The sequence below is a fragment of the Rattus rattus genome, chromosome 2, assembly GCF_011064425.1.
Source record: "Rattus rattus isolate New Zealand chromosome 2, Rrattus_CSIRO_v1, whole genome shotgun sequence".
Taxonomy (NCBI): domain Eukaryota; kingdom Metazoa; phylum Chordata; class Mammalia; order Rodentia; family Muridae; genus Rattus; species Rattus rattus.
In genome coordinates, this window is record NC_046155.1 from 5203732 (window position 1) to 5228951 (window position 25220).

Here is a 25220-nt window from a genome sequence, read left to right on the forward strand (position 1 = left end):
AACCAGGTGCCTGGTAGTCAGTTGGCTGATGGCAGTGGTTCTTTGTGGGTGGGATTTGAACACATGGCCTTTTTGTTTGTTTGCTTTGTTTGATTTTTGTTTTAAAGCAGGGAAGCCCTGTGTCCTGAAACTTGCTCTATAGACCAGGCTGCTCTTGAACTCAGTGTCCACCTGGCTGGATCAAACACGTGTGCCTGTATTTTAAAATTGCCTACCACCCTTTATACTTTGAATGACTGATTGGTTTTAAAAGGCCCAGAGAAACAGCAGGTGGATTACTGCTGAGCACTTTTGCAAGGGTTTGTCTCCATTGAGAAACCAGCAAGAGCTTGTGGACACAGGGCTATATTCAGCTTGTCTCTGGTGACCTGAACACTTAGTAGACAGTGTGAGAAGTACCCCGGGGCAGCACCGTGGGATAGCCAGCCCCCGCCCCCCCCCACCCCCGACCCCAGGAGCTCTCCTCATCTCTGCAAAAGGTTTTGGTCTTGTGAAAAATCAATTTTTTTTTTTTTAAAGATTTATTTATTGTATATGAGTACACTGTAGCTGTCTTCAGACACACCAGAAGAGGGCATCGGATCTCATTACAGATGGTTGTGAGCCACCATGTGGTTGCTGGGATTTGAACTCGGGACCTCAGGAAGAGCAGTCGGGTGCTCTTAACCACTGAGCCATCTCTCCAGCCCGAAAAATCAATTTTTTTTGGAAGATAATTTTGTAATTATATTTATGTACAGAAAACTTAAGTGTACATTTAATCCAATTTAGTGGTGAGTTCTTTAGCCTTTGCCTTTTCCAGCTTGGCAATGCAAGCCACAGACTTAGGACCCAGGATGTTGCCTCCCCAGTGGCAGTGGATCTCGTCATATCTGTCATTATAATTGGTCCTAATAGCTTCCACCAGCTTAGCCAGAGCACCCTTGTCTTCCGAGTTAACCTGTGTGAAGGCAACAGTGGTGTACGTCTTCCTGTGGATCAGGCGCCCCAGCCTGGCCTTTCACTTGATGATGCAGTAGGGCACCCCCATCTTTCAACAAAGGGCAGGCAGGGAAACCACCAGCTCAATGGGGTCTACATCATGGGCAATCACCAACAGCTGAGCCTCCTTGTTCTCCACCAAGGTGGTGACTGTATTGACCCCTGCTCGGAGGACAGGGGGTCTCTTAGTTGGGACATCCCCTTTGCCAGCAGCTTTCTTCTCAGCGTGGGCCAGCAGCCTTTGCTTCTTCTCCTGCTTTGTCTCTGGCCTGTACTTGTGGGCAAGCTTAAGCAGCTGAGTCGCTGTTTGCCTGTCCAGGGCCTGGGTGAACTGGTTGATGGCAGGAGGTACTGTGAGCCGCTTATAGAGGATGGCTCTTTGCCGCTGCAACCTGATGTAGCAGGGCCATTTGATGAAGCTCGTGAGATCTCTTTTGGGCTGGATGTCCTGTCCAGTGCCGAAGTTCTTAGGCCTTTTCTCAAAGGATTGACCACCTTTTTGGCCTCTTGTTTCTTGACCATGGCGGCGGCTGGGGCCACCTTCTTCCCTTTGGCCTTCTTTCCTTTGGGCATCTTGCTCAGCTGAAGGAGATGAAAAATCAATTTTTAAGGTTTGCCTTTGGGCATACTTTCTGCCTAGAAGACTAACCTTGAAATGCCCCAGAGAAAGGAGCTTAGGCCAGGCCAGGCTGTAGGGTTTTTTGGTTTTGTTTTTTGTTTTGATACAGGGTTTCTCTGTGTAGCCCTGGCTGTCCTGGAACTCACTCTGTAGACTATGTTGGCCTCGAACTCATAGGCATCTCTACTTGTCACTGCCTCCTGAGTGCTGGGATTAATGCCAGGCGCCTTGTAGGTTTATTCTTTGCTGCCTCCAGTGGTGCTAAGTCATGTGTTCAAGTCATTATTAACAGTGTCTTTACCTACTCTATTCCTGATCCTCTGAGGTTGCTGACGATGTGGGCTTGGCTTGCACCATGCCTACTAGTCATAACTGGGACACAGGAGAGGGAAGGTTGCTGGGCTAGATGAAAGGTCTGGGTTATTAGGGAAGCCTGGAGACAGGCCAGCCAATCTCCATTTCTTTGGTGGATCAGAGACACCTTCCAATGCATTCTGCTGGAGGGAGACTCTTGGGGGCTTTTCTCAGATTTCTGTTTGCATGTGAATTCATACAATCTTTCTTATGCTTGTCACTGTAGGAGTTTGCTGCACTCACGAAGGAACTCAATGTGTGTCGGGAGCAGCTTCTGGAGAGAGAGGAGGAAATTGCTGAGCTGAAGGCAGAGAGGAACAACACTAGGGTGAGTCACTTATGCCCTTCCCACTCTGCAGAGGGGCCAACGGCCCATTGGGCACCTTTGGGACCTTAGCAGATTTTAATTCAGCCTATGGGGCTTCTGTGCTTGTACTGAGTTGACTTTAACTTCCCTTGCCTATGAGGCAAGCACTTTACTGCCTGCTGGGCTCTGTTGCAGCTGCTGTTGGAGCACCTAGAGTGCCTTGTCTCCAGGCACGAGCGCTCTCTACGGATGACAGTGGTGAAGAGGCAGGCACAGTCACCTGCAGGCGTGTCCAGTGAGGTGGAGGTTCTGAAAGCCCTGAAGTCACTGTTTGAGCACCACAAAGCCTTGGATGAGAAGGTACCGTCACCACACGGACATCTGTATATGCCCTGTTGGGAGTTTCATTGGCATTGTGATGTTTTGCAATTTCTGGAGCTCCTATGGAAAGCTTTTCTCTGTTAGAAGGCACTGGCGCATGGGCTGATGAGCATCTTTGACTTGAGTGTCTTAAAATTTTTATATCAGTGTGCTAATAAGAATTCGGGAGATAAGGAGGCTTGCTGAGAGATCGAAGCCTGCTTGGCTACATAGATTAGTAGTAGGCCAGCTAGGGCTATGTGGCAAGTTTCTATCTCAACTTTTTTCTCCCCTCCCAAAAAAGAAAATAATTAGTGGTCTGGCTTATTTAGGGACAAAATTTTGTCAGATTAAAAACATACACAGCTATAGTCTCTGCACTTAGGAGACTGGGGCAGCCGGGGTTCCCAGGGTCCAGTCAGCCTAGCTCAAAAGTGGAGGTAGAGGGGACTGGAGAGATGGCTCAGTGGTTAAGAGCACCGACTGCTCTTCCAGGGGTCCTGAGTTCAATTCCCAGCAACCACCTGGTGGCTCACAACCATCTGTAAAGAGATCCGATGCCCTCTTCTGGTGTATCTGAAGACAGCTACAGTGTACTTATATATAATAAATGAATAAATCTTTAAAAAAAAAAGTGGAGGTAGAGTGCCAGTTTACTGTGTTCTGCTAATGCTGTGTTGCATTGGGCACACAGTGGGAATCCAAATGCACAATCAGCCCTTCACTTGCAGGTACGAGAGCGATTACGAGTAGCTCTGGAGAGATGCAGCTTGTTAGAAGAGGAGCTAGGTGCCACCCACAAAGAGGTAAGCTTGGGTTCTGTCACGGGATGGAGCTATAGGGGTTGTTGATTCCCGTTACTTATATTTACCAGTATAAGACAATAATAGACACCACCAGTTACTTCTTTTCTTAGGTGTAGATCAACCTGCTGGGGTCACTGGACTCTGTCTCAGCCCTCATCCTCTCCCAAGTACCCCTCTCTTCACAGATGACAAATGCTCTCTAGAGCTCTACCCAGAGCTTCAGCTGCACAACTGTTAGAGCCACTTGTTTCCCAAGGCCACCTTTGCTCATTTCTCACACTAGTGAGTTCAATTTTTCTCTTTTAGCTAATGATTCTTAAAGAACAGAACAGTCAGAAGAAAGCACTAACAGAGGGAATGCTTGATGGGAACCACGAACAGGAAAATGCACCGAGCACCAACGGCAAGGCAAGTCCTTGGCTTTTTCTTTTCCTGTGGGGTCTCTGGTTTTGTTTGCCATGCGGGGCTGTTGGGGAATAGTGGCAGGGTCTGTGTCCACTGAGGAGCAGGTTCCTCTGAAGGTCTGTGCTTTCCTGGAGGAATGCCAATGGTGCCATGAGGCTGTGCTTTTCAGAGATCTTCCGATGGCTCCTTGAGCCATGAGGATCTTGCCAAAGTGCTGGAGCTGCAGGAAGTCATAGACAGGCAGGCTCGAGAGCAGAGCCAGATGAAGGAGCGCCTGGCCTCCCTGTCCAGTCATGCAGCAGAGCTGGAAGAGGATCTGGACACAGCTAGAAAAGACCTCATCAAGTCTGAAGAGATGAATACGAAACTGCAGCGAGAAGTCCGAGAAGTGAGTGCAGGCTGCGCCTGGCTTCCTGCTCCCTCTATCTTTTGCTCTCACTAACTGGGACCTTTGGGATACACACTGGGCACCCTCTCTCCTGCACCCTTCACGTGAGGATCACATGACTCAAGGCTGCTGTAGTGTGCTCTTTCTTATGATTAGTTTCTTCTCACTTGCTCCCAGAGCCTAGTTTTGCTTTTGAAGGGATGAGAGGTGGCCAGCTGTTCCTGTCATGTTGTGTGGTATCAGTGCCGAGTACTGAGGTGGTTCACTCTGGCCATCAGGGTCTTTGTGGAAATGTTAGTTATATATGCACCTCATAACCAGTTTTCCCTGGTAAATTACAGGACCTTCTTTAACCACTAGAAAAGAAATGAGAGCGGCATTTTTCTTGTAAAGCTCTTTTTGGCCCATCTGAATCTGTCTTTTTTTTAGCCCAGGAAGGCCCCTACCTTATAGCATATCCCATATCGGGAGCTTTAGTTGTGGAGATGAATGTGATTTATTGTAAGACTTCAAATAAAAGAAAACACTGCATATATTAGAGAACCTGCAAGGTTGTCTTGTTGTTGGGTCACGGGGAATTATTTCTGTGGTAGAGTGTTGGAATGTTCTTTTAAGACTTGCCTCTTTAGGAAATAGATTAAGGGTGGTTAGAGGGGTGGCTCAGTGGTTAAAAGCAATGGCTGCTCTTCCAGATGAGTTGGGTCAATTCCCAGCACCCACAACTCACAACTGTCTGTAATTTAACTACAGTTCCAGGGGATCTGTCACCCTTACACAGATGTGTATACAGGTGAAATATCATTTCAATGCACATGCAATATAAAAAATCTGTTAGGAAATAAGGAAGGAACTAAAAACTGAATTGGGGGAATGGAAGATAGATATTGACCATGCCAAAAGTCTGATCCTGGGCTCAGTGTTTGTGGTTTGTAGCTTGCTGCTGATTGCTGTCTCATTTGTCAGCATGCTTGAGATTCGTGAGTCTGTCCAGCTCTTACCTGAGAAAATGAAGCAGTTCTGCTCACAGTGCTCTGTAAGCCTGGTTGTTGCTAGGGCAGAAACAGGCTACACCTTCACTGCAGGTGCCTTCAGATTCTTAGATATTTGAAGTGTTATATGGGGTGTTTTATTAGTATTGTGTACTCAAGTACGTGCTTGGTGACATGAGCAGATTGACCAGGCAAAGCTGCTGATCACGTGGGCAAATATGCTTAAAGTATGTCCATTTTCACTCAGTTTGTAAAAACAGTTTACACTGGGGAACAGCAGTTTCCTGCTTGAGATGTTTAGTGTCTTTCTGTCTCTTGATGTTCTGATGAGTTCTGCATTTATCATCCCCATCCCCCTCTGGAATCTCCAACACAGGCAATGGCCCAGAAGGAGGATATGGAGGAGAGAATCACCACCCTTGAGAAACGCTACCTCGCCGCACAGCGTGAAGCCACGTCTGTGCATGACCTCAATGACAAACTTGAAAATGAAATTGCAAATAAAGACTCCATGCACCGACAGGTACTGGGTTCTGTGGGCCCTGTTCTAGCTTTAATTAATTGTGAAGCCAAAGACCTTTCCTTTGTAAATTGCATATTGGAAATCGAGCACTTAAGTCATTTTTCGTGTGATTTACTTCTTGGCAGTTTATAGAACCTTGATTCTTCTGTTCCTTTTTTCTTTTGATGTGAGTGTTAATGTGTACATGTATGTTTTGGTATATGCTTGCACGTTTGCACCTACATGTGTAGGTCATACTTGTGCATGTGGTAGTCAGGAGGTCAAAGGCAGGGGTCTTTTCTCTCTTGCTCTCCACCTTGTTCTATTTTAATCTCAGATATATTTTTTAGATTTTTAAAAGAAAATTCACTTTTAATCTTGTATACTTTTGTGTGAGTATATGTCTGTGTGAGTGCAGGTGCCTGTGGAATTCCCAAGAAAGTGTACGAGCCTCTGGAGCTCAAGTTACATCAAATGGTTGTAAATTAGTGAATGTGGGTGCTGGAAATCACCCACATTGAGTTCTCTGGAAGAGCAAAAAATGCTCTTAACCACAGAGCTATTTTTCTAGCCTCTCCACTGTAATTTTTAAAGATAGGGTCTCTTACTGAATGTGGAGTTGATGTATCGTCCACACTGGCAGGGCAGTGAGTACCAAGGCTCCTGCAGGGTTTGCCTCCACAGTGTTGGGGTCATGCTGTGCTGCGGCACCCAGCCCTTTTTTTTTTTTTTTTTTTTTTTTTTAATGTGGGGACTAGTGATTGAATTCAGGTTGTTGTGCTTGCACAACAGGCACCTTGCCACAGAGCTCTCCCCTCTCTGTTCTCTTCCATTGGAGTCCAGCTGCTTCTGTTCAGTTCTTTCCCTAACTAAGCAGTGGTGAGCACTTGTTGGCAGTGCTGAGTAATGCGCTCTACAGCAGCATCACATGTCTGAGGTGATAGGAGCCAGCCCTTACCTGTGCCCTGTGTGGTCTCAGGCCATTGAGCTAACCAGAAAAACCCAGTCAGGCCGCTTGAAAGGATTTTATTAAGGGCAAAGGGCGTTGCTTGACCAAAAATAAATTAGGCAGCTGTGAAAACTGCTGCTGTGAAGCAGCACCTAGAATCAGAAAATAAGGTGAGGCCTAATGTTTGTTGTGTTCACACAGAACAGGGGATGGTGCCCATAGACAGAAGGATCCCCTGCCCCCCTTGGTCTCACGCCCTGAGTGCACAGGTTTTTTCCTGTTTATTTAGATTTTTTTTTGCAGTGGGTCTCATATTCAAGCATTATTAGAACAGTTTGCCACAGGCTGGGCTTTCAGGCAGCCCTCTGGGCAGTGACTTATTCTCTGTCAGAATGAGCAACTCACAAGAGTAACTCAGTTCTTTACATATAGGAACCTGTATTTGTTTTGTTTTCTTTGTTTGTTTAAAAAGATAAAGCTTTGAAGCCATAGGTGCTTTGTCAGGTATCCAAAGCAACAGTCTGAACTCCTGATTGTTCCTGTTCTAGACAGAGGACAAGAACCGCCAGTTGCAAGAGCGTCTGGAATTGGCAGAGCAGAAGCTGCAGCAGACCCTGCGCAAAGCTGAGACGCTGCCAGAGGTGGAGGCTGAGCTGGCCCAGAGGGTGGCTGCACTCTCCAAGGTGCGCCTGGGCCATGTGGGCTTACAGGCCAGGCCTTGATGTTGTTGTCAGTGTGCTTGCATCCATGGACTGTCCGTGCTGCCGAATGACGGGAGTGCTGTTTCTGTGTAGCTCAAAACCTTTATTCCTCACCAGACGCAAACCCTGTCAGCTGAATGCTGCTGCCCTTGATGTCAGAGGCCAGGATTCATAGTTGCTTGGATTATTTCTTTCACCAACTTGAAGAAAGGTTGTCCTTTCTCTCAGATCTCTCAGAAGATGACATTAGTCTTTCAAGATAGTCACACAGTTTTTAAGTAATTTCATTCTTTTGAAATTACTTTAAAAGCTTTATTTGCTATAGCCTATTCTGGCACTAAACTCCTCCCCCTAGTGACCCTCCTTCCTCAGCCAGCAATAGCTGGGACTTGAGGTGCATACTGCAGTGCTTAAAGTTGTGTTCTTAATGTACTCTTGTTTACCACCACTGCTAAGGTGTCTGCCCTCCGGTCCTCATCACCCATAGCGTGGGGTAGGCAGGGATCAGGGGCTTCCAGAGTGACGGCTGGGTTCACTGTTTTAGAGACCCAGCAGCACGGACAGAGGCTGTGGATGTCTCCCTGGCAGGAGGCCTGTTCCTCGAGCTTGGTCCTAGTTGCCGGGGAGGGATGGTAGAGGGGCCAGATAAAGACAGTATCCTGTTGGTGAGTATGGGCCCTGTCCCCACTCCTAGATCTAGCTCTGGACACCTTGTCCTTGTCAGCTGTAACAGTACCTTGGTCCACCCCTCTGTGGTCCCCTCCTAAAGTCTTGGTTTCTTTTCTCCCTGCTGCCCTTCCTGTCCTGTCGCTTTATAGTCTGGTCCTTTGTCTTCTGGGAGTTCTGCTGCTAAGGAAGCAAAACTGTTGGAGCTTACTTCCAAGCTTAGGAAGGTAGAATTATGCCTTGTGCTTGTGCTTGCTGCTTCCTGCTCGCCATGCTGACCACCAGAGGCACTCAGCAGACGGGATGGGTTGTCCAAGGCAGGGCAGGGTAGGGGACACAGAAAGGCAGTCACTAGCACCCACCACGCTTCAGGCCAGCACGAATGGATTAGTCACTTCACAGTGTACACATTGAAGCCACAGAGGACGTGCTGATGGATATGAGGAAGTGTTGTCTCTTTGCCAAGGATGACATGGTCCACACAGCATGTGGTGCTTGCTACTGCTGCAGTAGTTTGTAGCCAGTGTAAATGGAAATGAGCAGAGGATCAGCTCTGTCATCTTTTCCGGCAGGCTGAGGAGAGACATGGCAACATTGAAGAGAGGCTGCGGCAGATGGAGGCACAGCTGGAGGAGAAGAATCAGGAGCTGCAGCGGGTATGGATGGGGCTGAGGCTGGCTTCAACAGCTGGGAGGGACACAGGCCACTGTAGGCTTGGGCTTCTCTACCACAGTCCCTTGCCTCTATCTGGTTCTTGTCCTGTAGACCTGAGCTGTTTTCTTTCTGGACTGCAACAGTGTGTCTATTACATACTGGCTGTTGTGCCAACATCAATGACAGCAGAGGTGTCCCAGGCAGTCAGACTCCTTGAGTTTCAGAAGACTTCTTGCTTTTTTAATCCCCTTAAGGAAACTTAGCTCTCCCTAGAGTAGTGGTTGTCAACCTTCCTAATGCTTCGAACTTTTAATACAGTTTTCTCATGTTATGAGAAATCATAAAATTATTTTACTACTTCATAACTAATTTTGCTACTGGCAAGAATCAAAATGCAAATATCTGATATACGATGCCTGTGAAAGTGTTGCTTGATTCCTGAGGGGTCTTGACCCATCATTCGAGAACCTTTGCTCTAGAGTCTGTGTGCTGGCCAGGGAACTCTCCTAAACTCAGAACATAGGCCTGTCTCCTTAGGTTACAGGCCCTGTTCAGCATGAGGGACTGAAATCCCATGTTCAGGCCAGAGCACTTATCCTGTCATCAGGTCCTGAATTGCTACTCAGGATGTCAGAGCAGGAGGAGTACTAAGGTACCATAGAGAGCAGCCAGGAGAGTGTTGTTGCAGCTGAGTTGTAGGATCTGTCCTGGGAGAGGCAGGCAGAGCCATCTAGACACACGGCAAGAAGCAGTCCTGGACCCTACCTGCCGTGGACCTACTGTGGAGGGAGGAATTGTGGGTGTGAGGCTGTGGAACCCTTGCACTGCACAGCAGCCAGTGTTTCCATCTATTTAAGCTACAGAGAACTAAGAGAACTGGGAGATGATTTTTTTTTTTTTCTTTTTTCCAGAGCTGGGGATCGAACCCAGGGCCTCGCGCTTGCTAGGCAAGCGCTCTACCACTGAGCTAAATCCCCAACCCCGGGAGATGATTTTTAAGCTCCTGTATTAGGTCTTAGGCTATGTAGGCTTAGGCACATTGTCAGAGAGCCTATAGGCTCACAATGTTACTGAGCCCTGAGCAGACAGTCACATCACACTTCAACTTTCAGCTGTTTGGCTTTGAGAGTGTTCAGTTTGAACAGAAACAAGCACACTTTTCAGAGAAAGGCTGTCAGGTGCCTTCCTGGGAAGCCTTCTCCCATGGGGCAGTTATTTTCATCAGGCACATTCTGAGGGCCTTGGGAAATGAGATGCCACTACCCATAATTCTCCATACAGGGTTGCTGGGCCTGGTGCAGCCCTTCCTTGGAAATTCCGTCCTGTCTAGGTGTTGAGAATGGAGCGATGTGGTCTTGAGTGTGTGCTGAGCAGGCACAGTTCTAGCCTTGTGTTAGCCCATTGCAGAGTTACTACATTGCCATTGTAGTTGAACTGTAGGTAGAGATGCCCTGCATCTCTACTGATAAAAATCAGCTTGCTCAGCCTTCACTTTGTAAATGTAATTCTTTCCCCTTAAACTCAGACACAAGCTCTTACTCACAGCCAGAGAGATTCCTGGGCCAGTGTTCAGATGAGCTGACCCTCAGATTTCTTCTGTCCTCTCCTGGAGCTCGGCCAGTGCACTTGAGAGCTTGACTTCTGACACTTTGAGACTGTGACAGGTCTTGATTTAGGAAAGGCAGCAGCCTCTTCTGGCTCACAGCCTCTCCAGGATTGTTCTGAGTGTTTTATGTCCCAGAGGTAGCTGTCATTTCAAAGTCCCTTGGGGATGAGAAGATGGCAGCACAGCCTCTGGTGTTGGTTGGTCCCGTGCTTCTGAAGGGCTGGACGTGAGCCTAAAGTTGGAAACTTTCACTCCTGTTTTAGGCAAGACAGAGAGAAAAGATGAATGAGGAACATAATAAGCGCCTGTCTGACACTGTGGACAAGCTGCTCTCAGAATCCAATGAGAGGCTGCAGCTGCATCTGAAGGAGAGAATGGCGGCGCTGGAGGACAAGGTGGGCAGATGAACCACTGTGTTTCCTGGGAGATTAGCTCGGGACATGCACTCCTGCAGCCAAGGAAGACATTAGCTAGCTAGTGATGGGCTGTGTTTCTCCCATTTGAGTGCTATTTGTGTGTCGGTCCCCTCCTTAAATTAATTTATTTTATGTGTACTGGTATTTTGCCTGCATGTATGTCTATGTACTACTTGCATGTCTAGTGCCCAAGGAGGTCAGAAGAGGGCCTTGAATCCCTTGGTACTGGAGTTACAGTTAGCTGCTATGTGGTGCTAGAAATCAAATCAGAACCCTCTGGAAGAACAACCAGTCCCCTTAACCAGTGTTGAGTACCAGTCTTGACCTGTAGGATGGAGAAGGCCTGTGGTTTCCACAGAGGTCCAGGAAATATCCATCTGACTTTTAGTGCTGGTGTAATTCTGTCTTTTTGTGCTCATCATTCCTCCCAAGCAGTTATGAGCTCAGGTGTGAATGGTGGGCTTTGTTCTAGTACCACTGTACTTCAGCTGGGTGTGGGCTGTACACCTTGATCCCCGTACTCAGGCTGAGGCAATACTCTTGAGTTTGGGCCATTCTGGACTACTAGTGTCTCAGGGTCACTGTCCTGTGGTGAGACACCATGGCCAATGCACCTTGGGGAGGCCGGGGTTGTTTGGTTTATGCTTTCATCACTGAAGGATGGGGACAGGAACTCAAGGGAGGCCGTGAAAGGTGCTGCATAATGGCTCACTCCTCATGGCTCGCTCAGTCTGCTGTGTTACAGAACCCAGTGCTACCACCCCAGGAGTAGCCCCACTCAGAATGAGCTGAGTCCACCTACATTAACTTTTTTTTTTTTTTTTTTTTTTTTTCGAGCTGGGGACCGAACCCAGGGCCTTGCGCTTCCTAGGCAAGCGCCTACCACTGAGCTAAATCCCCAACCCCCACCTACATTAACTTTAATTAAGAAAATGTCCTGCAGACTTGCCTATGGCTGGATCTTATGGAGGGATTTTCTCAATTGAGGTTCTTCCTCTGTGACCAGGACCTGAGCTGTGTCAAGTTGATAACAAAACCAGCCAGCACAGTGAAACTTTGTTTCCCGATTTTTTTTTTTTTTTTTTTGACAGAATGGGCTCTAACTGACTTAGCCATCATATACTAGAGTTTAGCTTTGCCAAACCTCATCCTTACCTGTACTTTGATTGAGAGTCAATGTCCATTTCCTTATACATGCTGTGCTTCAAGAGGACGGCACAACGAAAGGGATCTAATCAGCTCAGCGCAGGTTTCCCAGGTTTCAGTGGTTCCCTTTCTTTCTCTTGATTTGGAAGAAGCCTGGCTTCTCAGGCTTGCCTTGTGGAAGGCCCAGATGACTCAGAGTACATTGAGGTTTAGGGTCTCCAAGAGAGGCCCTAATGGGCAGCACTTAGGCTCAGACTTCAGAGGGCCTGTCCCAGCTGTGCTGCTCTCTCAAGATGTAGCTTGGAGATATACTGAAGGCAGTACTTGCATGGGGTTGTGCTGGTGGAAACACATGAGTACTTGTGAGAGGATTGGAGGATGCCATTAGAGACCATGCAGAATAGTCACTCTGACCTCACCCAAGCATTATCTGCCTATGGATAAGTTTTTAAAGTTCTTTTTCTCTCTAGATAGTTCTAATAATAGTTCAGACATAATGGCCTTAGTCTAATAATAGCCTCAAACTGATCCTTTTGCCTCAGTTTCAAGAGTCCTGGGTGTACAGGCATGCAGGGGCCTGGCTTTGGAGAGGAACATGTTGTCTTTTAACTTTACATGTTTCCTAAGTGGCCAATGAATACCCAAATCTAAAAGTCACCATAGACCACTTGCAAGAGGTTATGAAAACAAATGTGAAAGTCAAGTGCAGTGACTCATACTTGTCATCTCAGATGCTAAGTCAGGATGATTGCTGCAGGTCACAGGCTGCTCTGGTCTACAGAATATGACCGTCTTTTTAAAAGCAGTATCAGCAAAAGCCTTTGTACCATGAGCATGGCACTGTGAGTGTGGCAGGCCTACTGTAGGAAGATGTAGGTTGTACACATACAGGGACAGACACACGAGCATCTAACCTTACTCATGCTTGGTATTGGTTGACTGGGCTGTGGCCCTGCTCTCAGGGCTGCTCTCTGGTTTAACCAAGCGTAGCCAGCATATTACATGGAACATTTTGAAGAACCAGCCCTGAAGGACATTTTCTTTTTCAGAATTCTCTGCTAAGGGAAGTTGAAAATGCAAAGAAGCAACTAGAAGAGACCCAGCATGATAAGGTACCTCACTCTCGGACTGTGAGAATTCCAGGAAGAACTGAGCTATCACAGTGACCATGGGGCTTGGAAGGAACTGAGACACACCTTCCTGGCGGCTCTTTTAGTCCTCACTGTGTGCAGCCCCTTGGAGAGCATGCTGATGAATACGTTGTGCACATGTCTGCAACCCCCTAGATCCTTGGGGGATCTGTTTGAGACTAATAGCATGGGCCTCTTGTAAGAAACAGGGGATCTGCTGGTGTGGGTTGGTGTGGGAGACAATAAGAACTGGCAGCCTGACGGCTAGGACGAGTGGGTCCTTTATACAGTCAGTGCATTTTACACTCTGTCATTGTCCCCCCCCCCCCTTTTTTTTTTTTTTTTTAAGATTTATTTATTATATATAAGTACACTGTAGCTGTCTTCAGACACACCAGAAGAGGGCATCAGATCTCACTACAGATGGTTGTGAGCCACCATGTGGTTGCTGGGATTTGAACTCAGGCTCTCTGGAAGAGCAGTCAGTGCTCTTAACCACTGAGCCATCTCCTCAGCCCATCATTGTCCCTTTTTAACTCACCTATCACCAGGAGTACTGCTTTTGCTTTATTAGGGCATCCATGGATTTGGAGGCCCAAGTTCTGCTTACTCTAGGACTCAGGAAGTGTTCCCAGTGCATGTGAAAGAGTTGCCATAGAAACTGTTCACTGTTTTCTAGGACCAACTTGTCTTGAATATTGAAGCCCTGAAGGCTGAGCTGGAGCAGATGAGACTGAGAGGTTCTTCACTTCATCATGGGTACGGTGGTCACAGATGGGCTAGTTTTCAGCTCTTGGGTATGTAAGGGCTTGTTGCCGCCTCTGTGGGCAGCAAGTAGAGTTTGAGAAAGAAGAAGCCTCTCTTAGTATTTGGATGTGCTGACTGAGGTGCCCAGTGATATGACAGGAGAGAGCATGATTAGAGTGGAAGGACAGTCCTCATGGAAGAGTCCCCCTGCAGCAGGAACTGCTGTGGGCAGCTACTCAGAATCCATTGGTCATGGGTTCAGTGCTACATTTGGAACTGTCTCGTGGAAGGACTCAGCTCCTGACAAGGCCACAGTGCTTAGTGCACAGGTCTAAAGCACTCTTGTCTTATAGAAGCAGTTCTCCTTGGGTCTTACTTTTCTGGGTTCATTTCTTATGAGAGTTGATCTTCAGTAGAATTTACTGAGGTGACACGATTGGGTAGCAAACAGATTTCCTCTTGGAGCAGGCAAGGAGACTGGGAGGCCTGTGTTGTACAAGCTAGGCTTCCTGCAGGCTCTTCTTACCTGACCTACTTTATACCAGGAGGAAAAAATGCCCTTATAGATCCAGAGACCCTCAGTGCAAAGCCAGAGGGAGAGTCTCGAGTGGTGGATCACTGCACTGGAAGATATGAAAAGGGCCATGGAACAGAGAAGTCATGGCCAAAGTGATGGAGAGACTGACTAATGCTATCACTGTGGCAGCAATAGACCTGCTGTTGGGAGCCAGTAAACAGCTTGCTCTCTTGTTAAAAAAAAAACAAAAACCAAAAAACGTGTGTTCAAGTGAGTGGAAGCAAGTCCACTTTCCCTTAGTGCAATAAGGTCTTTTGTTGTAGCCCAGACTGACTTCAAATTCATGATACTCCCACTTTTCCCAAGTGCCAGGATTCAGGTGTGTGCAACCACAGCTGGCTAATGTGTGACTTTCTTCAAAGAGGAGTTTTAGGCGTGAGAGGAAGGAGAGGAGCTGAAGGGGACTTAGATGGAGGATGTATGCTCATGTTTGGCTAGCCTGCAGAGTGACAGGTCAGGTGATAGGAGAAGAGGGTGACTGGCTCTGGGAGCCCTACTCTTCCTCCATGGCCTTGAGACATTGGATGGAACAGAGAGGAGCTGGCCTGTTTGCAGGGCTGGAGCCCTGCCCTGGTAGGAGGAATTCAGACACCGAGCAGCTGGTGGGACCACTGGCTAGTTTCATAGGACTTGATAGTGAAGTAAGTCACATTCCTGCAGTTGGGGTCATGGAGTGGAGGAGAGTTGGGAGGTAAGCTTGGAAACAACATGGGGAGGTGGAGGGCTGGCAGCCCCCAGAGACACCTGCAGCTAACATGGAGCTGTGCTCAGCTCCTCAGCTGGCAGCTCTGACTGGAATCATGCTGGGGCAGAGCAGGTTCCTGAGGAGTAAGAGTAGGGGAGTTGGAGGGAAGTGGGGTTAAAAAGGAAGCCACAAATCTCACATCTTTAAAACATGGAGAAGATGAGGGGTCAGTGCTACCAAAGGGATGAGTTGTCAAGTCTCATTGGTCCCCTGTGCAGCTACAGCGGGGAGTTCCCTGAGTTCCACCTGGCCTCTGAAGGAATTCTGAAGTGAGGGCATCTACCTTCTTTCCCAGGAAGTTTTAGGGCAGTCCTGGGAGGAGGGAGAGCGAATGCTGAGCCTGAGCTCCTCTGCTGCTCTGCTTGCTCTACATGTTAGCTATAGGAACAGCTAGTTGTCAGATCCTCTTGGTTGCTCAGCCCCGACCCTTTTTCTAGTTTTCTTTAACCCACAGTGTTGACCCTATGCACCACTGTGCTAAGCCCTAGCTTCTACGTCCTCCTAAGAATGCTATGACCACCAGCTTGAACTTGGCACAGCAGAAAGGCCACAGAGCAGGTGATGGCAACAGTTGACACCCTTGCATGACCTTCACCTGGAGGAGGTTCTCAAGTGGGCCTCAGATGATCACACCAATTTTTCCTCCCAGTGTAATAGCTGGGCAGGTTTTCCTGGCCAGAATTGGGTAGTCAGGAGCTCTCAGACAGGTTCAGGAGGACTCTCCATAGAGACCTTTCCAACTTGACACTTTACCTTCCTTCTAATTACCCACCTTTTTCCATGTTTCAGCCGACCCCATTTGGGCAGTGTCCCGGACTTCAGGTTCTCTGTGGCAGACGGGCATGTGGATGCTTACAGCACCAGTGCAGTGTTGCGGCGCCCCCAGAAGGGCCGGCTGGCAGCGCTGCGGGACGAGCCCTCCAAGGCAAGGCCTCCGCTTGCGGAACGTCACCTATTCCTCTTGGACAGACTCTCGGTCTCCTTCTTCCCCCATGTTCCTTTCCTTGGCTTTTCTGGCTAAGAGCTTGCTTTTAGGGTATGCTTGCTTTTTGGTTTTAGTTCTCTCTTTAAGAACAGAATTTTTGATAAGATATCCTTTAAGTTGATGCTAATTAGTATGTACTTGAAATAGTAAATAAAAATAAATGATGCCAGATGTGGAGGCACAGCACATACCTATAATCCTGGCATTCAGGTAGCTGAGGCAGGAGGATTGCCTTGAGGTCAAGAGAAGTGCACAGCTACAGCAGTGAACAGTACAGTATGTACCTAGGTAGTGCTCTGTGGCCAGAACCATGAAGTTCTATGCTGATACCATGGCTACATGCAGTTCATGGGCCTCAGGAGTCAGGCAGCATGACTCAGGGACTCAGGTGCTTATAGATGGGAGGTCTTGGCAGTGTGCATGTAGTGTCAACCAGAGGCCCTTGCTGATGGACCTGCGTGGACTCCCCGAGCTCACACTTGAAGAAAACCAGGAGGAAGCCCAGGTCCTTCACTACCTGGTCTGGGAAGATGTCAGGCATATTTCCTCCATTACTGTGAGTCATGGTCTGTCCCCACATGGGAACCATGAGAGTTGTCCTCCACTTGGAGAGAGGAGTTTATTTTCAAATCTCTAGAGTGTATTTCTAGGACAAGAAGCAGGAAGCAGGAAATGGGTTCCATGGACACCTGAACTTATGAGTAGCCAGGCTGTCACTGCGAGTATTACAGGCTAGGGGAATGACAAGCCAGGAGGGCTGGGTCCTGGGCTCATATGAGAAGCCTGTCCAGGAAGAACAGCAGCCAAGTCTGTGCTTGTGCATGCTGACTGCATGGACAAGCAGGTAAACGAAGGGCAAGACCTTTGATAAGGGCTGGTTGGCACTGCCTTGGAGCAGCTCTTCTGGAGTAAGGTGCTCTGCCCACTTTGAACTCTTGGGAGTGGAGAAGAAGAAACAGAGATAGATGGGTAGTTGCTGGTGAGGTTTTGCTGGTGGGCAAGGAAGTGGGATGGTGGTCCAGAGGTTGGGGCAGGGTAAGGTTTTGCGGTTTCTGTCTGTATTCCAAGATGAGAGATGGGGGCTGTGTTCTTATCTTGGGATAAACCAGCTGAGTGAGGGTGCTACATGGTAGGCAAGTCTGCGTGGAGGCCACAGTGGATGTAGTCTTCTGGAGGGCATCTGGGAGGGGAGGAAAGGGGAAAGCATTCGTTATCCACCCGGTGGATTTAACACTGACTGCTGTGGGCACTGATCACAACAGGGCACTTCTCTGTCCAGCCCTTTCCCCTGGAAACTCCATCATGGGCCACTGACTGTGTCCAGGTGCCCGCTTTGCTTTCCCCCTCTGGCTTTTCTTGGTGCTTATCAATACCCAGAGTATCAACCCATGCTAGTTGAGCACATCCCTTCAGTGTGCTCTAGGCTTCTTTTTTTAATTTGCATTAAAGTGGGGAACCTGAATATAGATGCTGGGTGTCCGAGGCGTTACTATTACAGGATGCGCGCTTGCTCCCTCACTTTGAGACAGTCTCAACTTGTGCCCAGTTTGGTCGGCAAATCTACACCCATCGCTGCATCTGCCTCCAGGTGTTTTCATTCCAAGTGTGCTCCACAGTGCCCAGCCTCCTGTCTGTCAGGGGCCTCTGGTTTAGCAGCAGCTGCTCAGGTGCATAGGCATCTTCCCAAAGCCTCAGACTTCGTTAAAACACATTTCTGATAGCAGCCTTTCCTGCCCTTAGGGTACTTGCTGTCACTCTTGCCTGCTGAGACATAGTATTCTTGTTGGTAGGTGCAGACCCTCAATGAACAGGACTGGGAACGGGCCCAACAAGCCAGCGTCTTGGCAAATGTGGCACAGGCATTTGAGAGTGATGTGGATGTGTCTGATGGTGAAGATGACCGAGACACTCTGCTCAGCTCAGTTGATCTGCTGTCACCCAGTGGGCAAGCTGATGCCCAGACTCTGGCCATGATGCTTCAGGAACAGCTGGATGCGATCAACAAAGAGATCAGGTATAGATCTGTGTTTATTATATTTGTGTGTGTATAGGGGACACGGGCTAGGAAGGATTAGGGTTCGATGGCATGTGTCTGTCATCCCAGCACTTGGTGGGTGGAAGCAGGAGGAACAGTAGTTTAAGGCCAGCCTAGACTACAAGTAATTTTGAGGCTAATCTGGGCTACATAGAACTCTTTAAAAGCAGCAAACAAAAAAGTAGAAGGTGAAAGAAGATGGGGAACAGACTGGAGTGGATATTGTAGAGGTGTGAGGGTGGAAGGAAGGAGACTGGGAGGCAACCAGAAGAGATTGGGATAGCTGTTTTATGGGTGTAGGGGTGTTATGATGAGGCCTAGGATGCTGTACACTTGAAAACCCAAGAGAGGAGTCTTGCAGGAGTTTGCTTTCTTGGGAAAGCATAGCATGCTTGGTATCAGCATCCCCTTTACAGCCTCCTACAGCAGAGTATTGGGGTTCTGAGGTAGCCTTTACCTCTGGCAGCCTGCCCCACCCTGCACCATACTGGGGGAGATGAAACTCTTCTGTCCCTCTGTGCATAGAGAAACGGCCTAGATCATGACCTTGCTACTGAGAGCAGTTCCTTGATGGACAGCCACAGGGCATGCAGGATGCTGGTGTGTGAGGTGAGGGAGAAAGGAGCATGCTGTGGACCAGAAGCAGTTGGGTTTCCGTCTGCCATCCAGTGCTTAGCATGCCTTCACCTGCGTTGAGTAAGAGCACAGGACCATTCTAGCTGTCAGTGGAGGGAGGCAGCCAACATCACCAGTGTTCTGTTGTTAGATGCAGCGTCTCCTGCTGGAGCTCCAGCTGCTGGGCTCACACACAAGACCCCCCACCCCAGCTGGACTTGGTTTGTTCTGTTTACACACACACAGGGCTTCCTGATGAAATATGGCCTTGTTTATATTTTAGACTGATCCAAGAAGAGAAGGAGAATACAGAGCAGCGGGCAGAGGAGATCGAGAGCAGAGTGGGCAGTGGAAGCTTGGACAATCTTGGTCGTTTTAGATCAATGAGCTCCATACCCCCCTACCCTGCTTCCTCGATTGCCGGCTCCTCTCCTCCAGGCAGTGGTCGGTCCACACCCAGAAGGGTCCCTCACAGTCCTGCCCGGGAGGTGGACAGGCTTGGTGTCATGACTCTGGTAAGTGGCCCTTTTTTACTTCATCCTGTTGGGGAAGAGTTACACATGGAAATCATATCTTCCTCCAAGAGGTTCCAGGAGTAAAGACAGAAGCAGGTGATCTCTATGCGTTTGTATCTTACCTGTTCTGTGTAATAAGTTGGGTTAGCCAGGGATATATCGTGAGAACCTGTCTTTTTTTTTTTTTTTTTTTTTTTTTTTTTTTTTCGAGCTGGGGACCAACCCAGGGCCTTGGCGCTTGCTAGGCAAGCACTCTACCACTGAGCTAAATCCCCAAACCCCCCCCCCCTTTTTTTTAAGTTAACTAGTATGTAGTTATTTAGTAATGTAAATGTATAAATTAACACATAGACACACACACACACACACACACACACACACACACACACACACTATAGTTAATGTATAATACTTGAGTGACTGAGCCAGCACATTACACTTAGTTGTGGGATGCTAGGCAGGGGTCTGATATCAGCCAGAAAGTGCTGTGTGCTGCCTATTTCCAGCAGAAGTAACTATGGAGAGGCACTGCAAGTGGGAAAAGTTACAGAAAGCCTGGCATGGAGGCCACTGGTGGAGGGAGCACTGCTTAGCTTATGCCAGGCTTGGCTCCCATCCCCAACACATTTTTTAAAATGTGCAAAGGAGTCCCTTAGCCTTTCACAGGAGGGGTGTTTCTAAGCCCAGAGTGTTTCACACCAGGGGTGTTTCTGTGGCTCCAGAGCAGATGAGCATCTTGACTGGTCAGTTTGAGGCACTTTTGCCCCAGAAATTCTGTGACCAGGTATACAGATGTCAGGATACCCAGTGACTGTTGAGGGCATGTACATGTGGTCCCGAGAGCCCACATAGTGACTGCCCTCTGACCTGCTCTGGGAGCCAGCCACCTGCCATGCTACACTTGTTTTGCTGCTGCTTTCATTTGCAGTGTCCCATAGCACTGGTGGTGGCCGAGTAATTAAATGGTGAATAACTTTAATGGCGTGTTCAGTAGTATAGGCTGTTGTGTTTTGATGCACTGTATAGTAAGTGTCATTAGTGTAGTAGGTAAGATGTTACCTTTCACAGCATGGTCTGTGCCTTTATTCTCCTTCCAAACAGTTTTTAGGAATAGCTGTATATCTTCTTTCAGCTTAGACCTGCTGACTGTCAGTTGCTTCCATATGATCCTGACCCCAGATCTCTGTCTGTCTGCCCATCTAGCACCGTGTGCTGCAACAGTCCTCCTCCAGCTCCTGCAGATGACAGGCACCCAAGTGCACATTTGCTGCAATATGCTGGAAGAATGGATTGTTGGGCTTTTTCATGTTAAGGATTTGTTCTCTGTTACTTGTGTATCCTGCATGTATCCACAGGCAGGGAGTGGTGTGTGGCCTGTGATTCTGCAGAGATGACAAACCGCATGTGGTACTGATGGGAGCTGTGCACAGGCACAGCCCCTTTTGGTTCTAGTATCACATGGCTCTGAGCTACCTGCTGCTGTCTCTGATGAACTCTCATCAGAAACTGTAAGATGTAAAGGCTCTCCCTGGTACCCACTATCCACACATTTTCTCAGAGGGGAGCCTCTACTCTTGCTGCTTTAAACAACATCGTTTTGAAAACGTAAATAAAATTCTAGGTAGGGATTTTACATTAATGTGCAGTAGACAGTTAACTCAGAACAGGTTTGTTTGACTTTATAACAGATAATGTAGCAGCTCCTGGAGGAATTATTATATTCCTATGTGATTGTAACTAGATGCAGAGGCTGGCTCAGAGAAATCCACTGGGTTTTAATCCAATTCCTATGTTCAGACTCAGCCTTAGCCAAGTAATAACTAGTGTTGCCTCCTGGGAAACCTGCATCATTTTTAACTGTCTTGACAATGTTTATTTTCAGTGATATTTCCTCTCAGTGCTAAACCTGTGTCTGTCCTTCTGGCCCTGCTTAGCCTATTTGCCTCACTGGTCCTTGAGTCTTTTCCCCCACGTGTGCAGTAAACCAGCTCTCTCTCTCCTTTCTTTACACGCATCTGTCAGCCTAGTGACTTAAGGAAGCACCGGAGACAGGTAAATCACTTACTGACCTTACACACCTTGTGTCTCCATGAATAACACACTGCTGTGATATGAAGAGAAGTAACTGACTTCTCACAGCAGTGTTTAGTCTGACCCTGCATGACCTGATGGTGGTCGTGTGGGAAGCCTGTCCCTGAAATACTGGGGCCGAAGCACTTGTGTTTGATGGTTGCATGCTTGTCCACTGTTCAGAATGAAACTAAGATTTCCGGAGGCAGAGCTGCAGGGATGTGCTGTGGTGAAGACTGGGGCCGGCTCACAGGGAGCTCATGCTCATGCCAACCATGGGCCTAGTGTGGCCAAGGCATTGTTTTTGTTTGTTTGTTTATTAACAATTTTGTTTCTTTGAGAAAAGGGTCTTAATCTGTGGCTCAGACTGTCCTGGAACTCACTGGGTGGCCTAGATCTGCCTTGAACTCACGGCAATCCTCTTTCCTCAGCCTCTTGGGCACTGGAACCATTGTCTTAAACTCTCTGCATCTCTGTGGGATACAGGTCATCACATTTACTCTGTTTATCAATGTGGAGCTCAAGTGTCTGTCTCATGGTCTGGGGCACAGGGATGTGTTCAGGTCTGTCTGACTTCAGAAGCTGAGCTGGTGGCCTTTTGCAGCTGCCCTGGTTTCCTGGCAGTATCTAGAGGTCAGTAGTGAGGTCGGTGCTAGGCAGAGTTGGGAAGAGCTGGCAGTAGCTCTCGGTGGTTGACCTAGACGTTCTACTTCTGATCTTCCATGCTCCAGTCAAGGAGCCCTGCCCTGTCACCAAACTTCCTAGTCACTGCACTGTGGAGCAGGGGTGACTTCCATCCCCATCTGCCACTGATGTGTGCCAGTAGCATGGTCCTCATGGTGCTGGGCTTTGTTGTCTCCTTGCCTTTTTTTTTTTTTTTTTTTTTTTTTTTAGTTTAAAAAAGAATAAGCTATGTATTTGTGCTGTTCAGTCAGTGCCCTTGCACAACAGGAAAGTCACAAGTTCTAAGACAGTCTGGAATACAAAGCAAGACCCCATCCCTACCCCTGTCGCCAACCAAAGAAACCATGCCAGGCAAGGTGGCTACAGTGACATAACTCTCCAGTTGCCTTGCATGGTGGTCCTCTCAGCCCCATTGGCTTGTGTCAGTGAGGAAGCAGTGTGTGAGCCACAGTCCACTCCAGCATGGAGACCTGGTCTGCAGAGCCAGGCTTGGGTTAGATGTTGCATGTGGTGTACCTTGCCTCTCCTTTAGTGAAGGTCACTTCTCTACTTGGTACCATTGAAGAGTCCTAGTGCCACCCCTTCTTGAAGGAGCACAGAGGGCCCACCTGTGAGTCTCGGTCAGGATTTGGGACCAGCTTGAGAGTTGTTTTGAAGTGAGGTTCTGCTCAAGAGCATAATAGTGCACATCCCCACAATATGGATTGCACCTGAACTCATTCTTTGCTTTGTGCTTAAACACCGATTGCAGTTTTAGCTGTTAACATTTTCTCCAAAGTTTCTAGCCATTGTAGCTTTAGGGAGAAGGCGATGGACTCCTGGCTTCCTGCATGCTTAGCGTGTGCCCTTCAGAACCCAGCTCAGACCTATGATGCCCACTGCTGTTTTGAGATCATTTTAGACAGGGAGATGTAGAGTGTATGACTACTGGTTAGTTAGTGTCCTGAGCTGAGGCAGCCTGATGCTGAGCAGATGGGCTGCAGTGGGACCAGTGCCCCTTAGTGTCATTCCAGCAGTCAGCTGTCAGTCCTCTTGGGCATGCAGATGCTTGCTGGACTTCATGAAACCAGATAGTGCAGGCAGATCCATAGGACCCCACTGGGCGAAGTTGTTCATGGCTGTGGACCCTCTGTCTATACTCATGGCCATCTTAATGACATATGCAGGATTATTCTATCTAAACCAAAGGTCTTAAACTGCATATGTGCTTGCAGTAGTCCAAACACCCAGAAATGCAGCCGTGCACATGGGTGTGGTTCATGCTGTTCACGCTGTTCTGTGTGTTCCCAAGCCCCAGACAGGAAGGTGCTGGCCACTTGCTGGAAAAGAATCTGCTTCTACAGTGCTCCCTCAGAGAGACCTGAGGAAGGCTGTCAGAACTCCTGGTCAGGACAGCTGGTTGCCCTGATGTGTTGGCCAGGATGAGGTTGATAGCATGGATCAGTTCTTGGCTGCCTTGTTAGGCATTGGGCCTTGAATTCCCCAGACTACTTCAGGGAGGAATTGCCAGTGTCCTGTGCCTGCCTGCTCCATACTTTCTCCAGGGAGATGTGCTGTGAATTACATTGTTTTATGCTGTTTGGTTCCCTTCTGGACAGAAGTCCTCAAGATTGTATGAACTAAAATGCAGCCTTTTAGCCAGGCACAGTGGCACCTGTAACTTAGGCACTAGGAAAGCTGAAGTGGTAGTGCTCTCACAAGGTCCCATCTCAGAACAAAACTACAAACAAAAAAATGTGTCTGTCCTCTTGTGCTAGCAGAAAGTGGCTAATAGATGTTTAAGCTAGGGTTTAGTACACTGTTCACTGCTCTTGCCCTTATCTTGCCTTCAGTTGCCAGCTTCCAGAGAAGAGGTACGAGACGACAAGACGACGATAAAATGTGAAACCTCCCCCCCATCCTCCCCAAGGCCTCTGCGCTTAGACAGGCTGCACAAGGGCGCGCTGCACACGGTCAGCCATGAGGACATCAGGGATCTGAGGAAGTAAGGAGTGGGGCTGAAGACAGCAGCCCCTGTGCGGAACTGTGCTTTTTTGGGGTTTAAGAATATTAACCATAACTTGATCAAACATACAAGAGTTCCAGGTTATTCAGTTGAAGTCACTAACAGTGCCCTAGGTAGTTTCCAGCAGAAGGTCCTGTCTGGGGAATGTTGTGAAGAATGATGCTCCTGGACCTCACAGCCTTGCTCCTCACATACAAGTGCCTGTGTGGTTCTGGATGATGCCGTTCTACCAACAGCTTGGCTTCTCCTGTTCTCTGGCCTTCATGGGTCTTCAACTTGCTGGGCAGTCCATGTTTTTCCTACCTCTTTATTAATGCTTCTTGTCATGAAAATAGGTGTTTGGTTGGTGAGATAGACCATCATTGCATAGCCATTTGTAGAGTTTCTGTGCTATCCTGAGTAGGGTTGGGGAGGGCATTTGAATGGTAGCTCTCACCCAGCTCTGCAGGTAGTAAACATCAATCTTGACCGACAGTTAATTTCTCTGGTCCCCATGAGCACCTCCTTTTTGCTGCTCTCACTTGCTGGCCTGCAAGCAACTATCTCTGCTGAGTCTAGGCCTCCTTTGTAAGCTAGTTGGAGGCCAGGCCTCCCCTTAAGAGGTATGACAGCTTCCTAAAGAAGCTGGGGTTTCAGAACCAACCTTTGCTTTGTGATTTTTGGCAGCCTGTGTCACTGCACAGCATACTGTTGAGAGATTTGATGCATCTTAGGAACTTTCAGAAGCAGATACTAAAATTGTAGAGTGTCCGTCTGGGTGTTGTGACTCATGGCTATCAACCTGGTGTTTTCAAGGCTGAAGCAAGGTTGTCATGAGTTTCAGGCTAGCCTAGGCTAGAGTGAAAGCCTGTCTTAAAAACAGCTCAGGGAAGTGTTGCAGTGCTTGTGTTGTGATGCAGACTCCTGTGTTGTGATACAGCCCCTAGTAAAAGTCCATTTTCTTTCCTTAAAGCTCCACAGGCTCCCAGGATGGTCCTGTGAGCAACCCTAGCAGCAGTAATAGTAGCCAGGACTCCCTCCACAAAGCCCCAAAGAAGAAGGGCATCAAATCCTCCATTGGCCGCTTATTTGGGAAGAAGGAAAAGGGCCGGCCTGGTCCACTGGGCAAGGAGTCACCAGGGCAAGGTTAGTAGGTTTGCAGTAAGCATTTTAACAAGGGTGTGAGGTGCTCCTGGGTGCTTCTGTGTCTGCCTGTCTCCCACATGCCACCATGCTACGGGATGTGGGCCCTCGAAAGGTCTGCAGATATGACTCAAATAGCAA

General features: G+C 48.2%; 1 protein-coding gene across 6 annotated transcripts in view; it reads left to right on the forward strand.

Moving 5' to 3' along the window:
* The window catches only part of Ppfia1 (PTPRF interacting protein alpha 1), a 78296-nt gene that overhangs the window by 33239 nt on the left and 19837 nt on the right, over positions 1-25220 (forward strand). For 3 of the 6 annotated variants that reach the window (XM_032891320.1, XM_032891321.1, XM_032891323.1), the window contains exons 3-19: positions 2181-2282; positions 2457-2621; positions 3353-3427; positions 3734-3835; positions 4002-4220; positions 5586-5732; positions 7209-7343; positions 8600-8683; positions 10551-10682; positions 12899-12961; positions 13659-13738; positions 15838-15973; positions 17824-18047; positions 18967-19198; positions 21221-21250; positions 23785-23936; positions 24910-25082. In XM_032891320.1, coding sequence (XP_032747211.1) covers positions 2181-2282; positions 2457-2621; positions 3353-3427; positions 3734-3835; positions 4002-4220; positions 5586-5732; positions 7209-7343; positions 8600-8683; positions 10551-10682; positions 12899-12961; positions 13659-13738; positions 15838-15973; positions 17824-18047; positions 18967-19198; positions 21221-21250; positions 23785-23936; positions 24910-25082 — 2251 coding nt within the window. Of the gene's footprint in view, positions 1-2180; positions 2283-2456; positions 2622-3352; positions 3428-3733; positions 3836-4001; positions 4221-5585; positions 5733-7208; positions 7344-8179; positions 8255-8599; positions 8684-10550; positions 10683-12898; positions 12962-13658; positions 13739-15837; positions 15974-17823; positions 18048-18966; positions 19199-21220; positions 21251-23784; positions 23937-24909; positions 25083-25220 lie in introns of all 6 variants that reach the window. The other 3 variants (XM_032891322.1, XM_032891324.1, XM_032891325.1) reach the window with 2 other exon arrangements.